Consider the following 20,517-nt stretch of genomic DNA (forward strand, 5'->3'; position numbering starts at 1 on the left):
ACCTGCCTGTTGTTGCACCTCACTGTCTTGTTCAGTAATCATTTTCCTAAAGGGAATAACCTTTTGCTTTTCCATCTGATGAACCAAACCGTCTTAAAGTGTTTTTCAGCATTTTTATAAAAGATCATGACACTGACATGGTAAAAAGAAATAAAGAGTTTGGAACACTAGCAGCCTTTGACTTTACACTTGAAGAGCCTGAGCCAGAGCTGGAAGTGGACCAGTTTGCTCTGGTACAAGTAGCCAAACTTGTTTTATTGTGTAGGCTGGTTTCTCTAGACACTCTTAAGAGGAATGCAATCAGTGACAGTGATTACCAAAGAATGTTAACCTTGAGGTTTATTTTTTTTTTTAAGAAAAAGTCAAGACTATAACATTCTTAGCATCAAATATCTTAAAAATAAAAACCAAACAATCCAAGTCAGCAGAGCTTCATTGCAGGGTCTTTTGTCCAACAAAACTTCATCTGAGCTTACAGTAACTTCAAATAAATAAATAAAATACAAGCTATCCTTTATGCTCATTCAGCTCACAAAATGAGAAGTTTCCACTGCACATTTTACATGTTAATACAACCCAACTAGATTTTCATTCTCAGAGATCAACAACTGACCTCTTCCTTGAGTGCCAATGCAGGACTAGGGTCTGTATAACTTAGATTAAGAATTAGATTGAATAAACTTTGACTGCACAACATCTGAAAAAAAATGCAAAGACTCTTAAAAACCATCTTCATGTGTCACATTAAAAGATATACAGAAATACAGCATATCTGCTCAGTAGTCCTGGCTAAACTAAACTTGGCGATAAATGTTCACATTTGAAAACAATTAGTTGCAAGTGTGGTGATAGTGTTGTATTTTTTGTTTTTTGGCATTAAACTGAAAAAAAAAAAAAAATGTGTATGTCTGAAAAACTGATTCAAGGTTGATTCCCAGAGCTGCAGGAAAAACCTACAACCTCACCATAGTGGGTTTCATGTCAACGTGTTAACATGAAGCCTTTAACAGTGTAACTAGCCCTATTAATATGAAAAAGGTGAAAAAGTGATTATTTTAAGTGTGTCCAGTTCAAGCTCAGACAGTTTTGATTGGACATTTACAATTAAGTTTCAGGTAAAACACTATGTTTTAACAAGCAATTAATAATAATGAAGAGTGAGTGTTGTGTTAGAAACACACAATTTCACTTCACTCTTTTCACCACTGGCCCAACCTGAACTAACTTCCATTCAGTCGCTTATGAAGACAAAAAGCAACCAGTGGGCAACTATGCTTCAGTTCTTCATTTAACATATTTTTACACAACTGCAGCTAAAAAAGGCCCGACGGTGGACCCGCAGTAAATGTAGTGCTGTAACTGTGACACATTCAAACCCTCTAACACCTCTACACCTAAAAAACAAAAAAAGGAAGAGCACGGTGGCAAACACTGGAGAGATGTTTAGCTTAGTTCAACATGGACTGAGGTGAATGGCAACTTGATCTGTGCTAATGTCTGTCTAGTGAGACAGCTGTAAACACTTCATGCTCTTGCTCATCCCGAAAGGCACAGTGATTTGGAAAAACTGGAAAAATCTTCACGAGCATCGGGGCCACATCAGAGAGTCAGAGGTCTCAGGTCTTGTTGATTTTGCGAGTGTATACAGTCCGTCCCTCGATCTCATGGCTACCCTTCCTCACATCGCATGTGATTGCACTGCTGTCCTCACGGTCGTGAGCATCCATCTTGGAACTCTCATCCACATTTTCTAGCGAGTCTCCCCTCTGTATCGACAGTTCGGCGGGATCCATCATGGGCAGGGTGCTCTGCTCTGGGTACAGCCAGGGCTTCTGGTCGGGAGAGTTCTGCCGTTTCCACTCTGGGTAGTCCTGTCCCGCCTTATGTACACTCTTCATCACCTGGAGGGAGTGAGCCAAGAGAGGATACGATTATGAGAGGGCAGCAGTCCGAGGTCATACCACACCTTTATTCTCAGTCAACAGAGCTGAAGGTAAAGCTGGTCACAAAATGTGGCAAGCAGTTACACAAGTATTTTACCATTTACAGCTTCGGCACTGTCTAAAGAAAACTTAACAGGGTATGTACATTCTTGACTTCAGTCAAATGCCAAACAAAACTGACTCTGAATTTATGTTTTGCTTAACCTGCTTTAAAAAAAACAAACAAAAAAACTGTCATCTTTGACTGAGAAGGTAACAAGTTTTTCTTCAACCAAAAAGTCAAAGAGTTTCTTGAGAACAAAGGAATTCCAACAATTCACTGGTCTTAGCCTCTCTAATGTAAACATTTGCTGGTTCTCTTAACACTCTGTGATAGTAAACTGAATATCTTGAGGTTTTGAACCGTAGCCTGTGTATAAAACATCTTCTATACGGTCCATTTTGATCTGCTTGCTTTATCACTGTTCATTGCTATTCTTCATTGAAAAAGGACCACAGCCTGGTTAAAATAGCATAATCTTTTTTAAAAAAAAAAAGAATCACATACAGACTTGTATTTATGTCAATAATTCTATTGTCTTTTCAGATTTTACCCTGTAAAGATTCTTTCCTGCTTTTTAAGCTTACTGTTTTTACATTGTTTCATTCACTCCTCCAAAAAGGTGCTCTACAACTGACGATTACATTATTTTCATGTTTGCTACTTAGTTGAGGTTATGAGTCATAGCCTTTTAAAAGGTTTAGTTTATAGATCTGCAAAGAAGGTCAAGTTTCTGCTTAGTAAAAAAGGCACAGGTCTCAATGGCAGTTTCTCTCACACACACACACACACACACATGTCGATACACTTTGGTCTAAATAGTTTCAATCTGCAGAGGGTTATGAAACCTGGGGAACGAGTTCTGCCAGGTGTGAGAGCAACAGCTCGAGTTGAGATACTCCTTTGTCAGCAATCTTACCTGACGGCCCTTAAATTGGGTTTCTATGGTTACGATTGTCCTTTAAGGCACATGAAACCCTACCTCCCTTATGCGCACACACCTGTTATATGCTTTTCAATCACCTCGTGGACACACACGCCCACACTGTCACACACATTGATACACAGTTCATGTATTTTTGACCTTATCATTTTCTCGTATTGACTGGAAGTAAACAAAACTTTTACTGAAAAGGACCTTGAAACAACAGTCGTGTTACGTTACATACCTTGGGAGCAAGAACTTGAGAGGCTTTGTTTACCACCCACTTCGGAAGAGAACCTGGGGCAAAGAGATAAGAGTAAACATAAAAAACGGCTCGAAAAACTGAGCAAGAATTCCCAGTTGGAAAAGAAGCATTAGTTATAGCCTTACCTTTGGGGTCAGCTTGTGAAAGATATATGAAAGTACAGCTATTTGGTCCTGTGGACTTGATGAAATAGCCAGTGAGGATGGAAATGGCCCTCACAAAGTCGCTCTGAGGAGGGTATTTCTGTAAATGAACCATAACAGTTTGCAGAATAATGAGAAAAACAACATGCGACACATCACCATTGTGCATGTAGATGCAAAATAGCTAAATCAAATGCACACAAAACAGTAAGTCAGTAGGAGTCAGAGCTGCAGAGATGGCACGTTTAAAGACAGTGGTTGCTATGTGCCTGGGAGTGTGTGGAGGAGGTGGCGTACCGGGTGTTTGACTGAGAAGTTAATGATAACGTACTCGTCATCCATCACCTGCCATGAGCGCAGAGTCACTACATCTCTATTCTTTATAGGCGGCGGACAATGCCCTGCACACACACACACAAAAGAGAGAAAAATCTGGTTTAATTGTCTTGCACTACCTTCATTACTTCGGTTTTTCTCTATCACAACCTTAGACTCAACAAGTGCACTCTTGTTATGACAATAAATACACGGTTGGAACAAGAGACGGCTCATTCCTGAGGGTTCCGGTGTCCACAAGGGAAACGGATTCTGGTGAATTAGAAATGGAAGTTAAGAATCGACAACGCTACAATACCTATAGATGATAAACATGGTTTGAGTTTGGAAACATTAAGCTTGCTGATGGAAAAATAACAGCAGTGTTGTTCATATTTCACTAGGACTCATATCAAAAGCCTGTGTTTTAATGGTGTACAGTCTTAAAACACTACTATTCTTCAGTACAGGACAGTGTCAAAGAATATCTTCAAAATCTCTAAATATGCACTCTCTTATCGGTGTTAATGACATGTTGGGTGTAACAGGTGAAACTGAGTCAGGCATTCGCTGCAGGCCAACAGGTTTCTGGTGGGTCACAAACACACAGAGGAAAGTGGTCAGATTGAGCAGATAAAGAGTCCTCACATGCGTAGTAGCCCATATCAGCATTATCAGAGAGCCGGGCGATGTCACAACTCTCCACCATGGTGGAGTCCCACTTCTTACGGTACTGGCCATCATGAAGGACGTCGTACATGGTGGCAGCTGATACGTCTTTGATGACCATTTTACACTGAAAAACACACACACAAACACAAATAAAGTGTCAGATCAGTGTCAAGTTCACAGTGAGACATCCAGAGACAAACGTTCTAATGGGGTGGATTATTCCTAAATTGGGTGTTAAAATTAACTTACCTTAATTTTGTGGACTTTAGATGCGTGGTTTCCTTTTTTTCCCAGAACTTCCACCCACACTTGCATCCCATGGTTGTCATACTTGGTCACCCAGTTGTCAGTTGACAAACACTGTTTTCTGAAGTCAGCAAAGTCCGCCTGGTCAGGTAAAATACTCGAGTGAAGAGACATCTTTGTGCGTCTTTAAAACAAAAAAACTAACAATAAATATACGTCTTCTGTCCTCAAAAGAGACCTGACGACCAGTCCAGTGTTCGGTCCGCCGGGCTGCGTGTGTTTGACCCGAACAGGTTAAAAGCTTCTGTTGTTGTTTGAGTCAGGGGACACGAATATATGCGAGATTTTCACCAATCAGGTCGGACAGGATTTCTGCCATTCCTCCACAGGCACACACCTCTCCCGCTGACGTCACAGCACTTCCGGAATACAGGTGTGCCACGCAGGTGCGTGAAGAAGACAAAAGTGAATCCACCCTTGGAACAACAACCAGAAAGGTTATTTCAAACTCGCACCACAGCTCTTATATTACCAGACAGCTACTGTAGGTCGACGCTGACGCCAGAGGAAATAAGAAGTTCAGAAAAGAGGAGCGCTGCTGTGGTTTTTATTGTCAGAAAGTGTGAACAATACAAACAAGTGCCACACACACACACACACACACACACACACACACACAGTGGGCTGGACACTGTGGGCTGCTCAGGGGAAGTGGGCAGGTGAGAACTGCTCACTGTTGGTGAAACCAGAGCATCATCATGACTGTTAATGATCAACACCAACAGTGAACAATGGGTGAAATATTTCTAATTTTAGCCTGCAGTTGTTCTTTTGACTGGAGTTCACAACAATCTTCCTAAAAGATTCTTATCCAATCTGAAAAAAAAATCAAACGTTAACTACTAATGGCAACACAGTCCGGCCTACATCATAAACATAATGGGATAAAGGACAAATATTTTTTTGTGTGTATATTCATTTTAAAGCAACAACTTCTTTTCCTGCCATGTGCAGAAAATGCATATTCACAGTCAAGCAGGTGGTCGAGATTTTGTTGAAAAGAATCACACTAGGACACAGGCCCACTGGTATGAACAGACCAAGATGCTGAATGTTGGCAACTGAAATCCCAGTTCATACATTCAGTTTTAAATCACATCTTTTGCCAGCTTTTGGCCAAAGATGTCCATCAACAGAGTTGAAAGTGTGTACAGTGCAATCTCACGTTCTTATAGCCACACCTTAGTGCTAGAACATGTCTTGCCTGTGATGTATTGCTCAATGGGTAGTTTCAGTCTCCTTTAGGAACATGTGACTCATGCACACCAACGTGTTACGCGTTTGTCATGTACAACTCTGCATAGCGCTAATTATAAGCTGGACTGATGAACAGGACACAGCAATTTAAATGAAAAATGTTGATTACAAACCCAAATCTGTGACGGAAGTGTTTTCTACATCAGTAGAAAGAAAGAAAGAAAGAGGTGACCGGTGTTAAATTTTGGTGAAATATCTTTATTTTATTCCACGTGATAGGCCTACACTTGTGTTTCATTAACTCTCCTTTTTATACATCAGATAGTAATAGTACATTATTCACACAAACGTTGCTAAACACGAGTAGACAGCATATTTCAAATGGACAGACACAATTCTGAATAGCACACAGCTGAGTATTTAGTCAGTGACAAGTAATAGAAGAGCTGCTCATGTTAAAATGGTTGTTTGATGTAATTAAATACTTAAATTTTTTAATCCATTTTAAAACATTGACATTTCAAAAGCTACAGCAAAATGACCAGTGTCTTTTGTTGTGCTATGGCTAGTTAGTTTGTGTTACACTGTAGGTGTGTCTGGAGACGGTGCAGCTTTTACCTGCGACTGTAAACCAAGTTACTGATTACACACACTGCACAAAGTCATTTCTAGCAGTGTGACAGGAAAAAAAAAAAAACGTTAGCGGGCCGAAATGTCGCCTTTAGGTGGAGTCCCAGCAGACACGCAAAACAATAAATAAAATAAACTTTCAACATGCGTGTCAGCATCTGTACTTTTGGTCAAGCATACAATGTTATCTGTATGTCCAAGTTACAAAATAAATAAACACATAAACCCAACAGTCCTACACAGGCAATAGCAATACAGCAAAGGATACTGCAACTAACTTCTCTGCACTTTTTACAGCAAGGGTGTTAGTAAGCGTTGGCTGTATCTGAGGACAAACCCTTATCTACCAGCTCTACAAAACAACTAGTGAAGCCATGAACCAGTCAGCAGGCTTCTTTTATATTTTACAATATTGTGGCTTGATTCAGTGCACAACGTTGGTGAACAAACAAGCAAGGCATCTGTGTTCTTATCCATATAAATCCTGCATGGTGAGCATGCTGCATGTTCTTGCAATAGTGTAATCAACATAACACAAATCATCAATGAGATGGTGGGTACGTCATAGCGACCAAAGTGACAACTTTCCATCAGGGTGGAAAAACGAAACACTGGCTTTTTTAAAATTTCCTACATTAGGGGCATCTAATAACTGAAAACTCCTCCTCAGACATGTTAGTAAGCGTGCAGTTAATTTAACAACATTGGAAAGATTAGAAAGTTTTAATGCAGGCATAGCTTTAGGTTAGTAGCCTTTCTAATGAACCTGGGATGGCTTCCCTTTGCTGTAAACGGATGTCTATTTCCTCATTACTTGGTTACACATCCCTTTTGCAGCACTGTTTTAAAAGTCTCAAATTATGTAATTTTGGTCTACTAACACACTGTTGTATTTGGCAGTTTGAGCCTACAGATGTGTCAGGTATAGATAACACCTAATGCATGGAATATCGATGCTCTTCAATGACAAGGGTCTACTTGAGCCTAATGTGGTAATATGATGGTTAGCAATGAAGTAAATTCACTGGTAAGATCCTGTCTGTACTTCCTCAAAATAAGACAAAGTCAAGAAAGTTATCTGAGAGATAGAATAGCTTTAGGCAAACTCTCCATTTAAAATAAAAAAGTAAAATACAATGTGCTGAGAACTCAACCTTGCAGAGTAATTTAAATAATCCCAAGCAGTTTTACTTTACAACAATGACAAGAGTAACAGCACTAAGATTCCGAACTGTGCAATAACTCATGAGCGGTTAGCTATGTCAGTCTGCAATCGTAATATAATGCCATGCAACTGGATGAAAATCTGAACATATCATTTAACTTATTCCTTGTTTTAAATGTTTATTTTTGAACCTTTTTTTCTCCAGATAATCTGTTTCAATACAGTAATGCACATCCACACGGTTACTCTGAAAAGTCACTGAGTTGAAAAGGGGAAAAAAAAAAAGACGAGTCTTCCATCCTAATGGCAGTGCGCCAAGGGTGGAGAGAGTGGCCACTGAGAGACAAGCTGTTGGTGGGGAGGAGACAGGCTGGGTGAGGGTGAGGTGTACTAGCATGAGCAGCTGCTCTCGGTGACAGTCATCTCTGGCTGTTTCTCCAGTTTGATGTCGATCACTGAGAGGACTCAGTTAAGTAACAACAGCGATGAATTTGCTAACTTCACTTCAGTATTTTCTGCAGTGCTATCTGGCAGCCATCTCCTCACTGAACTTTCTGTCTTTTCTGCCGAGCCAACTAAGAAGCACTTGTTATCAGCTTGCCAGAGTTTCTGCTGTTATTATACTAAAGCCATAGCAATAACAACTTGACAAAAGTATGGTAACAATTTCTGCTGAAAGCATCTTTAAAAAGGATACTGTCCTCTTTGCTCTTCTCCGGTGTGCTGTCCATCCCAGGCAATGCAGCGGCAACACGGCGGAACAGCTGTAAAACAAAGTCAGGATAACTTAACGTTTGAACACTTTTCAAAAGTTACTTACTATGCCTTAAAATAAAAGTGAATAACGAATGCTGTCTAATAGGGGTGGGGGATTCGGATACAACATTCTTTCATAATGTCTGTAATGTTATCGATATAGTAAATCAAAACTAGAAATTCAGCCAGGAATATTTTAGTCTGGTGTCTGAAAAATGAAGGTCCTTTACCACTTGATGCAAAAATCCCGTAAATCATAATGCGATCCTGCTCATTCATTTGCTCTACTACCCACAATGGCCAAACATAACCAGAGATATTGCGGGATAGTAACCGCAGCATAAACGGCACTGAATTATCCAGATGGACACATTTATTTTGCCTCTCTGTATATGTAACATATATAGTCATATCACCCACCCCTAGTGTCAAATTGGGTGTATACACAGCACAGACAGTGAACCAAATTATAACAAGTCATAATATATTTTACTGAATAACAGGCAAACACAAGAAGCAGTTAAAGCAGTGATATGAAATGTGATTGTAATTGCTGGTTTACATATTGGCATGAGAGTGAAGGTTGCCGTGCTCCACTGAGCAAATCCATTATATTCATGGAGACATTTTGAAAGCTGCAAAGTTTCAGTGAATCAGACAAAAGGTATTTGAGCAAAAAACAAACGCAGTATCAGTAAACCCGTGCAGGCAAAGTGAATCAATACTGAATGTCTAGAAGCAAAGCCTGTGGAGGGAAAACACAGCTGATACAGTGCTACTGAGAGGGCTAAGACATGCCACGTTGAGCCATGAGAGCGGGAAAAAGGAGGCGGAAGGAGTGGAGCGAAAGTGTAGACTTTGAGGGCAGAATTAGCTCAACTACCTTGAGAGAGCAGAATCTCTACCTGTTTGACATTGTAGCCAGTCTTTGCGCTGGTTTCAATGAACATGACATTCAGTTCCTTAGCTCTCTGCTCGCCCTCCTCCGTGGTGATCTGTCTGCTCAGGTAGAGGCAGAGGGGGGAGATGGACGAACAGACAGATATGGAAAGAAACATCGCAAAGAGGACAGGCCAAAAGGAGAGGGAAGAGATGGAGAGAAACAAAGAGAGCTCAACACAGAATCTCGTTTTGGGTGAAAAAGAGAGAGGTTAGTTTAGTTATAACACAAACAGACAGAGAGGAAGACAAAGGGAGAGACGCTGCTGTGCTGAGTAAAGACCAAGCAGCAGGGAAACGACTCCAGAGGTCACTCATTCTTTCAACAGTCACACTCTGATCCATTTAATAAATACAGGGAGGAGCTGTACATCCCAGACAGCACAGGTTGGCCTCCATGACCTAAAGGACATCATGACTGTCAGGGCTATTTTTCAGTATTACACCTGCTGTTGCTGAACACCAACCTGTTTGACGTTATAGCCAGCCTTGGCACTGGTCTCTATGTACATCACATTGAGCTCACGAGCTTTCCTCTCTGCCGCCTCAACAGAAACTTGCCTGCCATGGTCCCGGGAAGGGAGGGGTGGGGGGGAGTGGTGTGGAGTGTGGTGTTGAGGGACACACAAAAAATAAATAAATAAAAAAAATCAAAATGACATGGAGAGAACAGAGCAGGAGAGGGAACAAAAAAAGTAAAAGTAAACAGAAATATGATCAAATCATAAGAAATAAAAATATATAAATATAAGTACTTAGATCCCTAATTAAAAGGCTGGAAACAATGAATAATGTAAAATACCAAGGGATGATAAAAGTCAAAATTGGATGAAATGCACTGAAGGGAAGAAAAGTGGGATTCCAGGCTTTGGCAGTTTATATAAAATAAACCCTGATGCCACCCATTTTCTAATATTGTAGTAGAGTTCTAAAATCATTGTAAACAGAAAAAGATCATCATCATTAAAAACATCCACACGTGTCACACTACCATGTACCTTTTATCTGCCAAGTCTGTTTTGTTCCCAACAAGCATGATAATGACATCACTTCCTCTCTCTGTTCTAACATCATCAATCCACTTTGATGTTTGCTGGAATGAATTAAGATCTGTGGATAAAGAAAACACATAATTATGATTCACATCAGCCATATGTAGCCCCGGAGGACATGAAACATTTGGTATTCTAGCTATAGCTAAAAGTGTGCACAGGCAGGTATTACTCCTCGTTAAAAAGGTAGCATCGTAAGTGAAAAAAGCTTGTAGATTAGTTGTGTTAGTAAGCAACAGTATTAAAAAGAGAAGCTAAAAGGAGGAAAATATACTTGAAGCGATTGTGGAGGTAATTAGCAGAACTATATGAAGTAGAAGCTATGCCAAGCTTGTTTTCATCAAATTCATCTAGACATCTACAGAAAGGTTAGAGCACAGCCCTGACTCACTGGTGATGTCATAAACAACCACGGCAATGGTAGAGTCACGGATGTAGCTGGGAATTAGGCTACGAAAACGCTCCTGTCCAGCAGTGTCCCAAAGCTGGAGCCGGACCTGAGGATTGGAGCGGAGGGAAAGAAGAGGACAAGGAGGTGGAGATAAAGAGGGGAAAGGCAGAACAGGAAAGTGGAGAATAGGACAGACATAAAGGAACTGCAAGCCAAGCAGCAGAGATGAAAACGGCCTTTTATGGAGGAATGGGGAGAATCGTTCATATGCGGCAGCGTAAGAGATGACCAGCGTGCAAATGAGACATGTAAAAAGAGGCCCTGCTGAATCATTATTTCAGCTGTTTCAGAGGATGTCTGCCGATTAGGTGACTTCTGAAGACATTTTCCGTTATTCCTTCCATCAGCTTCATATGCAACAGCATTTAGGAAGCAAAGACCCCCCTGGACACTGCTGGGGAAATATTTTAGCATCACTACGGCTGACCGGCAGTCTGGAATATACCCTCATCATGCTGTCCAGTGGGGTTTGCAAGGCTAATAATTGCTCTTTTTTTTGCCCTTCAACATACTAAATGAAGGACAAGGAGGTGAGGCAAGGCCATGATACCTACTGGCTATGTCATAAACCACCACAGCAGCGGCTGAGTCTCGGATGTAACTTGGGATGAGGCTGCGGAAACGCTCCTGTCCGGCTGTATCCCAGAGCTGCAGCCGAATCTGTGGCCAGCCGTGAAATGAATGTGAGAGGGGAGGGGGCATTTCATGACCCAGCCAGGGGATGGAAGGAAAACAAAAACTTAAAATAACGATGGGAACTAAAAACATGATCACGTCTAACAAAATGAACGGTATGAAGGATAACCAGGATAATATAAAAACAATGTGAAATCGTGAAAAGGAAATAAATGGTGGCTACTACATAATATGCAGATGCATGCTTTAAGCTTGTCTAGCAGTTTTAAAACTATGCCAATGGGAATGATGAGAATTTCCATAAAATATACAAGGTGCTTACCGTGCGATCTTCTAAGTACATGGTTTTTGACAAAAAGTCAATGCCAATTGTTGCCTGTAAGACAATAATTGCAATAAAACATTGTTATAAGCACAACACTTGCATAGCATCAAGATTTAAGAAGTTTGATGACATGTTAAATGCAATCTTTAGATGTTTTTCACAACATTTTAAGTCATCATGCACACTAACAAATGATCTTGAACTGGAAGATTATAGAGTAGCCATCATGGATTACTGTTATCACTTACACCATTGCTTAAATCATGACATCTGTTGTGAAAAATGCCATTTGCAACTCACTATATATTAATCAGGATGCATTCAATCAGTGCCTTGACACACCAATTCTTTGTCATATTGTCATGAACATGTTATTACCTGATAAGTGTTGTCGAAACTGTCATACATAAACCTGGTGATGAGTGAGGTCTTCCCAACTGAAAAAAACACAGTGAGAGACGCTGTAAGGTTTGATCTTGGTCTACAATGCCAAAACTCCGATGGTTACATAAAATACCGACTATATCAATTCTAATCTTGTGTAATATAGGAGGAAAACAATCGATATGACTCAGTGACAGCGCACGGTGAGAACACTGCTATGATCATTGATGCAAGGTGGACTGCTGAACCCACACGCTGAGCTGGCAGTATGGGTGGAGCCACAAAATTTGGAAAATGAAAAATGGCTCAACTTTTCACATTTTGTGTCGTGATGTGAGGCCCTCACTGCCGTGTACTGCAATCACCCTTAAAACACAATCGCATATAATGATGCCGGTGTCCCTATAAGCCGGTGTTTAATGGTCGGGGAAAAGGCCGACTGGTCTGAGCCCACTGGCCGACGTGGCTCTGCGAGATGCTGCCGTGGGAAGCTAACAGCTAAGGAGTTGAAAAGCGACACATTGAGAATTAAGGAGAAACTTATTTCTGTTGGCGTAAATGGGGTCTTCTCTTCGGAAGATCAAATTGGTAACATTAGGTGTTTTTAATTAGGTCGTGAGCGTCAATATTGGCTAACGTTACTGCTAGTGTATTTCAGCATCTATGTTTCAGCCTAGCACAGCGAGCGCTAACTGCTAGCTAAAAGTAGCTAGCCTGCTACATTAGCTACAGTTACGCTGTAGTTAGATGATGCTGATGCATCACAAACTAATGGCCACAGTAAGGACCACGGCCATAGCTTTAACCCGACAGGAAACCAATATGTAGACAAATCACAAGCGTTAATGATATGTTACAGTAACTATTTAGTAATGGGGTTTATCATTGCGACGAAGATGTATGGCTAGCTTAGCGATTCACCGTAGCTATGCAATGACATCATCACGAGTGAGGAAAAAAATCTTTTGTCCATCATCTTTTTGCCACCTTAATTTCCATAAAGCATCTAATTGACACTGTAATAATAACATCTCGCTTTCTATATCACCAGTGGGTCACTTTTATCCTACTAGCCAGCAGCAAACTAGCAAGACGAGCTAGCTTGTTAGCTCCGTTTATCTTAGCCAGTTCTTCTAACATACTCCTCACATCCGACCAAATTATCACTTGGTTCAAGTGCTCCAGTCCCAGCTTACCACTCTGTTCGCCCAGAAAGACGAGCTTGAACTTTCGTAGAGGGTTGCCAAACTCTCCGCCGCCGGTCGTGGTTGACATTTTGTCAAAAATAAACAGCTAACTAGCTGACTTGGCTAATGATGCGATGTCCGGACCGGAGAGAAGCAAGTAGTGTATCTCTATCCAGCACTAGCCAGCGCTATTGTTTTCTTAAACCCACGGAGGAGAAATAGCGCAACCAAGAGGCAAACCTCGACAACCAAAGGTAAAGCCTTTTTTTTTTTTAATGTTTTCACCATGATGTTTTGGTCTTTCCTTTATGTGCGCAATAAAGTCAGATTTAATGGGGTTTGGCTGGACAGATTGAGTAAACATTTACACTATATTAGTCATATTTAGCTGCTGACATTGTACTAAAGCTGTTTAAGATAGTGTGTTTGGGAATTGTTTAGAAAACACTTAAGCAAGAGCAAAAACAAGAAGAGGCATGGTGGGAGGAAGGCTCTCTAACCCAGTGGCTTTCTATGTGGTCAGTGTGTAGAGAAAAGATGATTGTACACTGTGATTAGCTGCATGGTTCAGAGAAATGTTTGTGTGACACTGGCTGTTAATTTTAGTCCCAAATGAGCACTGTTAACATGAAAATAAAATTCCATAATTTGGGTCATAAGGCCATTTTTGTAACGAAGCATTTTCAAGGATTCAAGGGACTTTATCGTCATACAACCACACATTTACACACGAGATGGTACGAAATTTCGCAAATTTTGAAGATATGATGAAGTTCTCATTTTTAAAACCAAAACACAGGTCTTGGCATTAAAACACAGAGCAAATTAAACAAACACAAGAAAATAATTGGGGGAAATAATGTGGTTATTTACTTTTTTTGATAAAGAGTGATACAAGTAGGAGGGGATAGTCATCCAACAGCTGTACATTCAGTCATAATATATCATGGCTCTAATGACAGCAATCAATAAATAAAGCTCTGCATGTTTAACATTCATAACACATGGAGAGAAAACGTCACATTCTATACTATGGGAAAAGTGTACAATACATGCTTCATTTTTATTTAATGCTATGGTGCATTGAGAGAAATCTTTCTCAGTGATGGAGCTCTTACGATACTGTCTAATAGAAATGTATATGTACAGGGAAAATGTATAACATTGTTTGTGACTCAGTGACGCTTTGTTTTCTTCTTCGTTGGTGATTTCTTTGTGTTCTGTGTTCTGTCAGACAGGTGATTTTTCTTTGGTGGTCATCTCAACCCTCCATAGACTCAATTAAGATGTCGGCGCTGTTGGCAAGAAATGGACAAACAACTGATTCTGCAAGTCCAACACTACACCATGTTAAATTTATATATAGCCGCAGGTAAAACAGGTAACATGCAACTGTGAATTTTTATAGTATAATGCTACAGTTTTTGCATATGGATGATCTGGGCTATGTATCTAACGCATTCAGCAATGGCTATTGTATAAGTTCCCAAATCAGCAATCGCTGATTTAACAAAAATGGTCTTTGTGGAGTAAAAGTGGGCCATATTTGATATTTCACACAAATGCATCATGGTTGTGAGTTGAAACAGTGCACTCATTCAAGGGCCGTCACATGCATGCCTCTCTCAGAAAACCTCAAAACCTTTATTATGTAATTATTATTAATTATCATTGCTTGTCCTACAACTGAAATAACACTTTGGTTGTATTGTTGCCATGTGCCATAAACTATACCTAAAATCGTAGTGCTCAAAATTAGATAATAATTTCATAGAAAAGTCATGCATTGTAGCTGTTGAAGAAGCAAACACCGTAAAACATACTGAATCGGAGGTGACCTCACCTGAACTAAAGAGGCCTTTAATCCAATTGGCTGTGGTTCATAAAACACATGAAAAAACACACAGGAGAAAAATATCAGCAGCATGTCACAAACATCGCAGCCACGTGTCTTTTCATCAAGGCTATTGTATACTTACACTTCTGCTCAGGATGCAGCAGTGACATGCAGCAAATGGATAAAAGGAGAAGAGGTGACATAAGACTCGTTAATCAGACCAGTCACAGACGATTCAATGCTGCCTTTTACATCTGAGTGAAATGACTCAGGAAGCATTTAAATGGCAGGTTACATGCAGAAGCACAGCACTCACCTGCAGGTTTTGGGGACATCAGAGTCAGAGGAAGCTCCAAAGTGACGTCACTGAAAATAAAAAAAGTCATATTTGTCAATATATATAGAACATTAATCAATAAACTATTCACACTAATAACATATGATCATAAATGAAGAAAATTCATAATTACCTTCCTGTCAGGCCACCCAGGAGGCTTTTTGTGACAGAGAAACAATGAGACACATTTAGTCTGCACAATATGACACAAAGTGTAAAAATATAATGCATAAATATTTTCTATTCAATCAAGTCTTACCCTCCGCTGGACACCATTAGATTAACCTTGACTTTATAGGAGACAAGGATTCCCTGCATCTCCTTTTCTCCTTGACTCCTGTGATGAGACAGGAATAGTTTATCTTTCAGAGCCTGAGGATTTGGTCTAAGGCACGATAAGTGGATGACACAATGTAGAGTTCTATCACCACCACTCAATAAGAGGATGAAAACCTGTCCTGGGCTCACTGTAAGCCCCTTGCTGAGAAACCTAGAGTGGCTTACAGGGTAGTGGATGCTAGGTGGGTGTCCTCATCTTTTAGCCGTCCGTCCACTGCAAGACCTCGCTTCTCCTTGTTGTTGGCCAGCAGGGGAATTACTCGGAATGACTTCTCGAATGTTGAGTTGGCGTTTATTGTCTCCCTGTGTATAGCAGTGAAATACAGAAATAAATGCATTATATCAATCAATGAATTAATTTAAAATTAAATGTAACAACAATTAAAGCACCCCCCTTAGTAATAGCTGTATAGATTAAGTTTTGGTATATTAGAATGTGAGTATTTTGTTTTCATCAGATTTCCAGATATTTAATTTGGCAGAAAATGACTTCCCACAATCTTGCTTAAAAGTTTCATTTGATATAAAGAAAGCCTTACCCGAACTCTTCAGAGCAAACTGCCTTGGTGTAAGTGTCAGATGAGTAGAGCGCCACATTTGTTAGCTGCTCAACTAAACGAAAAAATAGCTCTGTTAGAATTATCAGGCAAAATGTAAGAGTCTTGAAAATATATACACACACACACACACACACACACACACGTAACTCATTTTCTGTTTCTCTCTGTCTTAACTTTAGTCCAGCTTTAATACTTTTCTCGCTGCTCACCTGAGACTTTGATTTTCTTCACAACCTTGGTGGTTTCGTTGTTGATTTTGACCTGGACAGTGATTGGATCTCCATGGTAATAAATCTAAATATAAGAGTAATTTATTTAGAACATTTCAACAATAATTATATACATTAAGTCAAAAATTCAGCACATAGACGTCAATGTACCTCTTTTTCGAGGGAGCCCTCCACGTGAACAGGTTTGTCAGACATCATAAACTGCTTGCATATATCAGCCTTGGGTCCGGCCTTGTTGCTGGTTGGTGCATATTGTATTTTGCGAATCATCAGACGACATGTGTCCCTAAGATCAGAAAAAAGACAAGCAAAGAGAATCAGGGTTAGCCCTCTGCTACAGCTTCAGGATGCAGTGCAAGGTTGGGCTGACAGTATGGTTTGACTGTGCGCATACATACTTCTTTTCAATTACTTCATCTGGATTGTTGGCTGCATTGGCAATGTATGCTTTAACCTCAAAGTCCACACCACAGGCCTGCAACAGAACACAACCCAAACAAATGATTCAAATAAAGGAGTCTATGACTGTGGATGAAAAGGAATAATGAAAATGGGCACTAGTTGTACCTTGCCAGCATCATTTGGCCCAGGCTGTAAGCTGACTGAGCATGGGAGATTTGTTGGCATCTGAAACGTGGAGAAACAAGGCAAATTAATGCATGAAATAAATGATAAAGTTCTGATTTGATCTGTGATTGGTCAGCATTACATTTGACTAAAGGACAGGAGTGGTTTGAAAATTTTATACCAAGAGTGCTTCCTCACCTGGAAGGCAAAAGGGCATCCCTGTTCTCCAACTTTCTTCATGAGGGATTCCTGCATTGGTGATTTGGTTGCGCTGTCACCCGTGGGTGGATACACCTGAACGCGTTGGATCCAGATGTCTCTCCTGAAGGACAGCCCAATGACATCCAAGTCTTCGCTTCCATAGCGGAAGGCACAAGCAAGGTAGACAAACACTGCAATGGAAACAGATCTATTTAGTTTTGTTGCATATATTTAAGTTCTTTAACTTCCATCAGTGGCAAGGTCTGAGATAAAAGTACCTTTTTTGCCATCGAGACCAGAAGGGTCCACTTTAACAACGCCATCTACAAATAAGAGGAAAACCAATAGTATCAGATTACACTGAGACATGTATAATACTGTCTGTGTGCAAATTTGAGGATGTTTAAACAAACATTGTGCCACACACCAACTACTTCCACTGAATCCACATGGTCCACAAAGTCTCTCTTCCCCAAGTACAGGGCAATCTGAGAGAAATGGAAAAAAGCAGGGAGGAAAACAGTCACTCCTACGCCAGGGTTGCATGAGTTTTGAGTTATTTTGGGGAGTTGGAAGAGCCACATACGAACTGTACTCCTCCCTTTACCCTAGAGGTGCCCTGTAATGACTATATTATAGAGGCCACTTACATGTCCATTGCCGCTCGTCTTCTTAAATACCCTTTAAAGAGAGAAATGAGAAAAAGACAGTGAATCAGTCATTTCAAAAATTTCACATTTCCAAGCCTTTATGTAATTTTTTCCATCTTTATTGTGTTACAATAATTTAGTTTCTTTTTCCCGCCAATAGTGTTGTGCACCTAGCACTTCCATAACAGTCGTTTCCAATTATAGGATACAACTCCCCCTCCCTCCAAACACACCACACTCCTATGAGCATGGATTAGTGCTTAGGATGGAAAGGCACCTGCTGCCTGTCTAATCTGGTTGTATGTTTTAAGTTGGTAAATCAATACTGAGCAATATAACTTGTATAAAATGAAAAATATCCACATTCACTAAGTGTGTAATCAAGTGAGCATCTTTTATTGAATGTCAAATATTTTTATTTGTTATTATTTTTTATAAATGTGTGAAATTCTGAATCAATATCCCAAAATATTGATTGTTTTTTTTTAAGATAAAGTATTCCATTAAGTAGTATTACATAACCTTGCAAGCACAATCCCTTTGCTCTGTGCATATAGCCATAAAAAAACAAGGAATCCTTGGTGGTGTTTGCCTCTGTCGGTTGTGTGCCAAGCAGAACTTTTGTCTTGTAAACCTCTCTCCAAGATCAAATCCACACAATCCACCTTAATCAGGATTTATCCACATCCTGGAAGACTCGGGTGTCAGAGTCTCTAGTAGCGAATGTGTCTCTGCCAACATGTCAGATTGTTTGATTGAAGCCACTTGGCTTCTTTCTTGTAAAGTTTTCATCACTTAGATCCCTTCACGGGTCCTTAGGCTTTCTTGTTTCCATCAAATGAGTCAAGTTTTAAAAAAATAATTTTATGCACACACAATCGAAGTAGTGTCTGAAATGTATATCAAAGTACAAGATAATTCAAACTATATCAAATTTATTTTTGTGAAAAGGCCTTGATTTTAATCTCTAATCTAAACCAGATATTATGTCAAGATAGCTGCTAAATTATTAAGTGAATGACTCAAAACTCTTTATACTTACTTTGACATGTTGATTTCAAAAAGTTACAGATCCAATCTGCAAATACAAATAATGAAAATAATAAATTACAATGTGATGCTAATAAATCTAGTCATGTTTAGTTTATTGTAGGATTTTTTTAGGAGCAGTCTCTCCAAGAAAGGTTATAAAGACTGTGTTTCCACTCATCTGTTAATTCTCTACATAAGTAACCAATCCCAGAGAGTTTCAATCAATCAAGGATCATTAATGAAATTCATCAATGACTAATGATTCTCACATTGTAGGGCAACCATAATTTCTGAGCAATGTCATAATAGTGTATTTTACAGTTGATTTAAGGAAAGTAATCCAAAAAATATTTCTCAGACTTGGTATAATCTTAAGAATGTTGTTTGTCTCACATAATTTGAGTGGTCGAAGCGTATGTTCCTGTAGAGTAAATCAGTGACAAATTTTCAGTAAACTTTGATACACCTCTGTGCAAAAACATTATTAATATCGGTATGTTGAGTCGTAATCATCTCAATGTATTTCTAATGTCAGCGAGAGAATGCGCTCACTTACCGTGCTCTGTCAAGTTCTGTCAATGAGTCTTCTCTATTGCCCTCTGTAATCCGTCACTGTTGACCGCGTGTTGCGTGTCTGAGTGCCACTCACTGCCTGCCGTTTGCTTTTATAGTATGACCTACCAACCTTGGAACCCTCCCTTCAGATTATACAGCTTCTCAAAGAAGGCTGTTTTTAGGGAAAATCTGATTAATTCATTAGAACACTACCGTTTTGGTCCACTGGGTGTGTAAAAATAATGTTGAGTGTGTGACTCACAAAGAATAAGCTCAGAGATTCTGGCAGTTTTGGCGGGTTGGGACAGCTATGAAGTGCTATAAACAGGCCATGTCCTGTTGTAAATTGGTCACTTTGTTTTTCTTCTTCGTCAGTTTTTAGATCAATCCAAGATTTTCTATAGCACATGTGCTGCAAGCTGTGAACAATATTGTGTACTCCTCACTGTGCACATACAGTCATCCTTACGTTCCTGTAGTTAGTACAAGAAAATGGATATAATTATGAATGAAATCAAACTACTAATGCATGTATAGTGTAATTTGATATGTTTAGACTGAACACCATGACTGGACAACTGTTTCTAGTTTTCTATATTAAATAAATGTCCAGAAAATAGTTTTTTTCTTAGAAATGTTTTTTTCTCTAGTTTGTTGACAGTGGTGCAAATGGCAAACTTCCACTGACTAGAGGACCTGGAGGGTAAAGGTTTCTCAAAGTCTATGATTGTAAAAACTTACAATGGTCAAAATGATGGAATATTGTAATGAAGTAATTATTAAGCTTCTCTGCTCCAAGCTGTAGGATTTAAATGCCATTAGAGCGTGATTACAGTTGGAAGATTGTCTGAATGCACTATGTGTGAATGTTCAAGGAC

At 39.7% G+C, this 20,517-nt stretch overlaps 3 protein-coding genes across 5 annotated transcripts; all 3 read right to left on the reverse strand.

Moving 5' to 3' along the window:
- Positions 1-99: 99 nt before the first annotated feature.
- Positions 100-4,783, reverse strand: stard14 (START domain containing 14). Its single transcript, XM_070836950.1, has 6 exons — positions 4,553-4,783; positions 4,280-4,427; positions 3,614-3,717; positions 3,299-3,416; positions 3,153-3,205; positions 100-1,901 (listed from the first exon to the last, which is right to left on the reverse strand). The coding sequence occupies exons 1-6, from the start codon at positions 4,721-4,723 to the stop codon at positions 1,617-1,619; spliced, it is 879 nt and encodes a 292-aa protein (XP_070693051.1). The 5' UTR covers positions 4,724-4,783; the 3' UTR covers positions 100-1,616.
- Positions 4,784-6,043: 1,260 nt separating this feature from the next.
- Positions 6,044-13,502, reverse strand: rab41 (RAB41, member RAS oncogene family). Of its 3 annotated transcripts, none has more exons than XM_070836537.1 (8): positions 13,341-13,502; positions 12,139-12,197; positions 11,758-11,811; positions 10,740-10,845; positions 10,295-10,406; positions 9,764-9,857; positions 8,299-8,365; positions 6,044-8,056 (listed from the first exon to the last, which is right to left on the reverse strand). In XM_070836537.1, exons 1-8 carry the CDS (start codon positions 13,417-13,419, stop codon positions 7,992-7,994), a joined length of 636 nt encoding a protein of 211 aa, XP_070692638.1. In that variant the 5' UTR covers positions 13,420-13,502; the 3' UTR covers positions 6,044-7,991. The 3 variants fall into 3 exon arrangements, 2 of the variants coding, with proteins under 2 accessions (XP_070692638.1, XP_070692637.1); XM_070836536.1 differs by lacking the exon at positions 10,740-10,845 and adding an exon at positions 11,354-11,459; XR_011585022.1 differs by lacking the exons at positions 6,044-8,056; positions 10,740-10,845 and adding exons at positions 9,263-9,356; positions 11,354-11,459.
- Positions 13,503-15,416: 1,914 nt separating this feature from the next.
- On the reverse strand, positions 15,417-18,085 carry arr3b (arrestin 3b, retinal (X-arrestin); the record flags this gene model as incomplete). Its single annotated transcript, XM_070836411.1, has 13 exons — positions 15,417-15,534; positions 15,639-15,662; positions 15,765-15,842; positions 16,010-16,147; positions 16,384-16,456; positions 16,614-16,698; positions 16,785-16,920; positions 17,033-17,109; positions 17,202-17,261; positions 17,400-17,593; positions 17,681-17,725; positions 17,830-17,890; positions 18,053-18,085. Coding segments are annotated over 13 exons (1,122 nt in total), but the record flags the coding sequence as incomplete, so codon positions are not given.
- Between the last annotated feature and the right edge of the window lie 2,432 nt (positions 18,086-20,517).

Source organism: Pempheris klunzingeri, chromosome 9 (assembly GCF_042242105.1).
Source record: "Pempheris klunzingeri isolate RE-2024b chromosome 9, fPemKlu1.hap1, whole genome shotgun sequence".
NCBI lineage: Eukaryota > Metazoa > Chordata > Actinopteri > Acropomatiformes > Pempheridae > Pempheris > Pempheris klunzingeri.

Excerpts from the sequence above, each read along its gene's own strand:
- rab41 (XM_070836537.1), bottom strand. The coding sequence starts at position 13,419 with ATGTCAACCACGACCGGCGGCGGAGAGTTTGGCAACCCTCTACGAAAG. Across the intron at positions 8,366-9,763 it reads CTGGCTATAACGTCAAACAG|CTGTTCCGCCGTGTTGCCGC; the intron begins GTTGGTGTTCAG and ends TTTGTTTTACAG. Across the intron at positions 8,057-8,298 it reads GGAGAAGAGCAAAGAGGACA|TGATCGACATCAAACTGGAG; the intron begins GTATCCTTTTTA and ends GAGTCCTCTCAG.
- stard14 (XM_070836950.1), bottom strand. The coding sequence starts at position 4,723 with ATGTCTCTTCACTCGAGTATTTTACCTGACCAGGCGGACTTTGCTGAC. Across the intron at positions 3,417-3,613 it reads ACTTCTCAGTCAAACACCCG|AAATACCCTCCTCAGAGCGA; the intron begins GTACGCCACCTC and ends GTTCATTTACAG. Across the intron at positions 3,206-3,298 it reads TTCACAAGCTGACCCCAAAG|GTTCTCTTCCGAAGTGGGTG; the intron begins GTAAGGCTATAA and ends TCTTTGCCCCAG.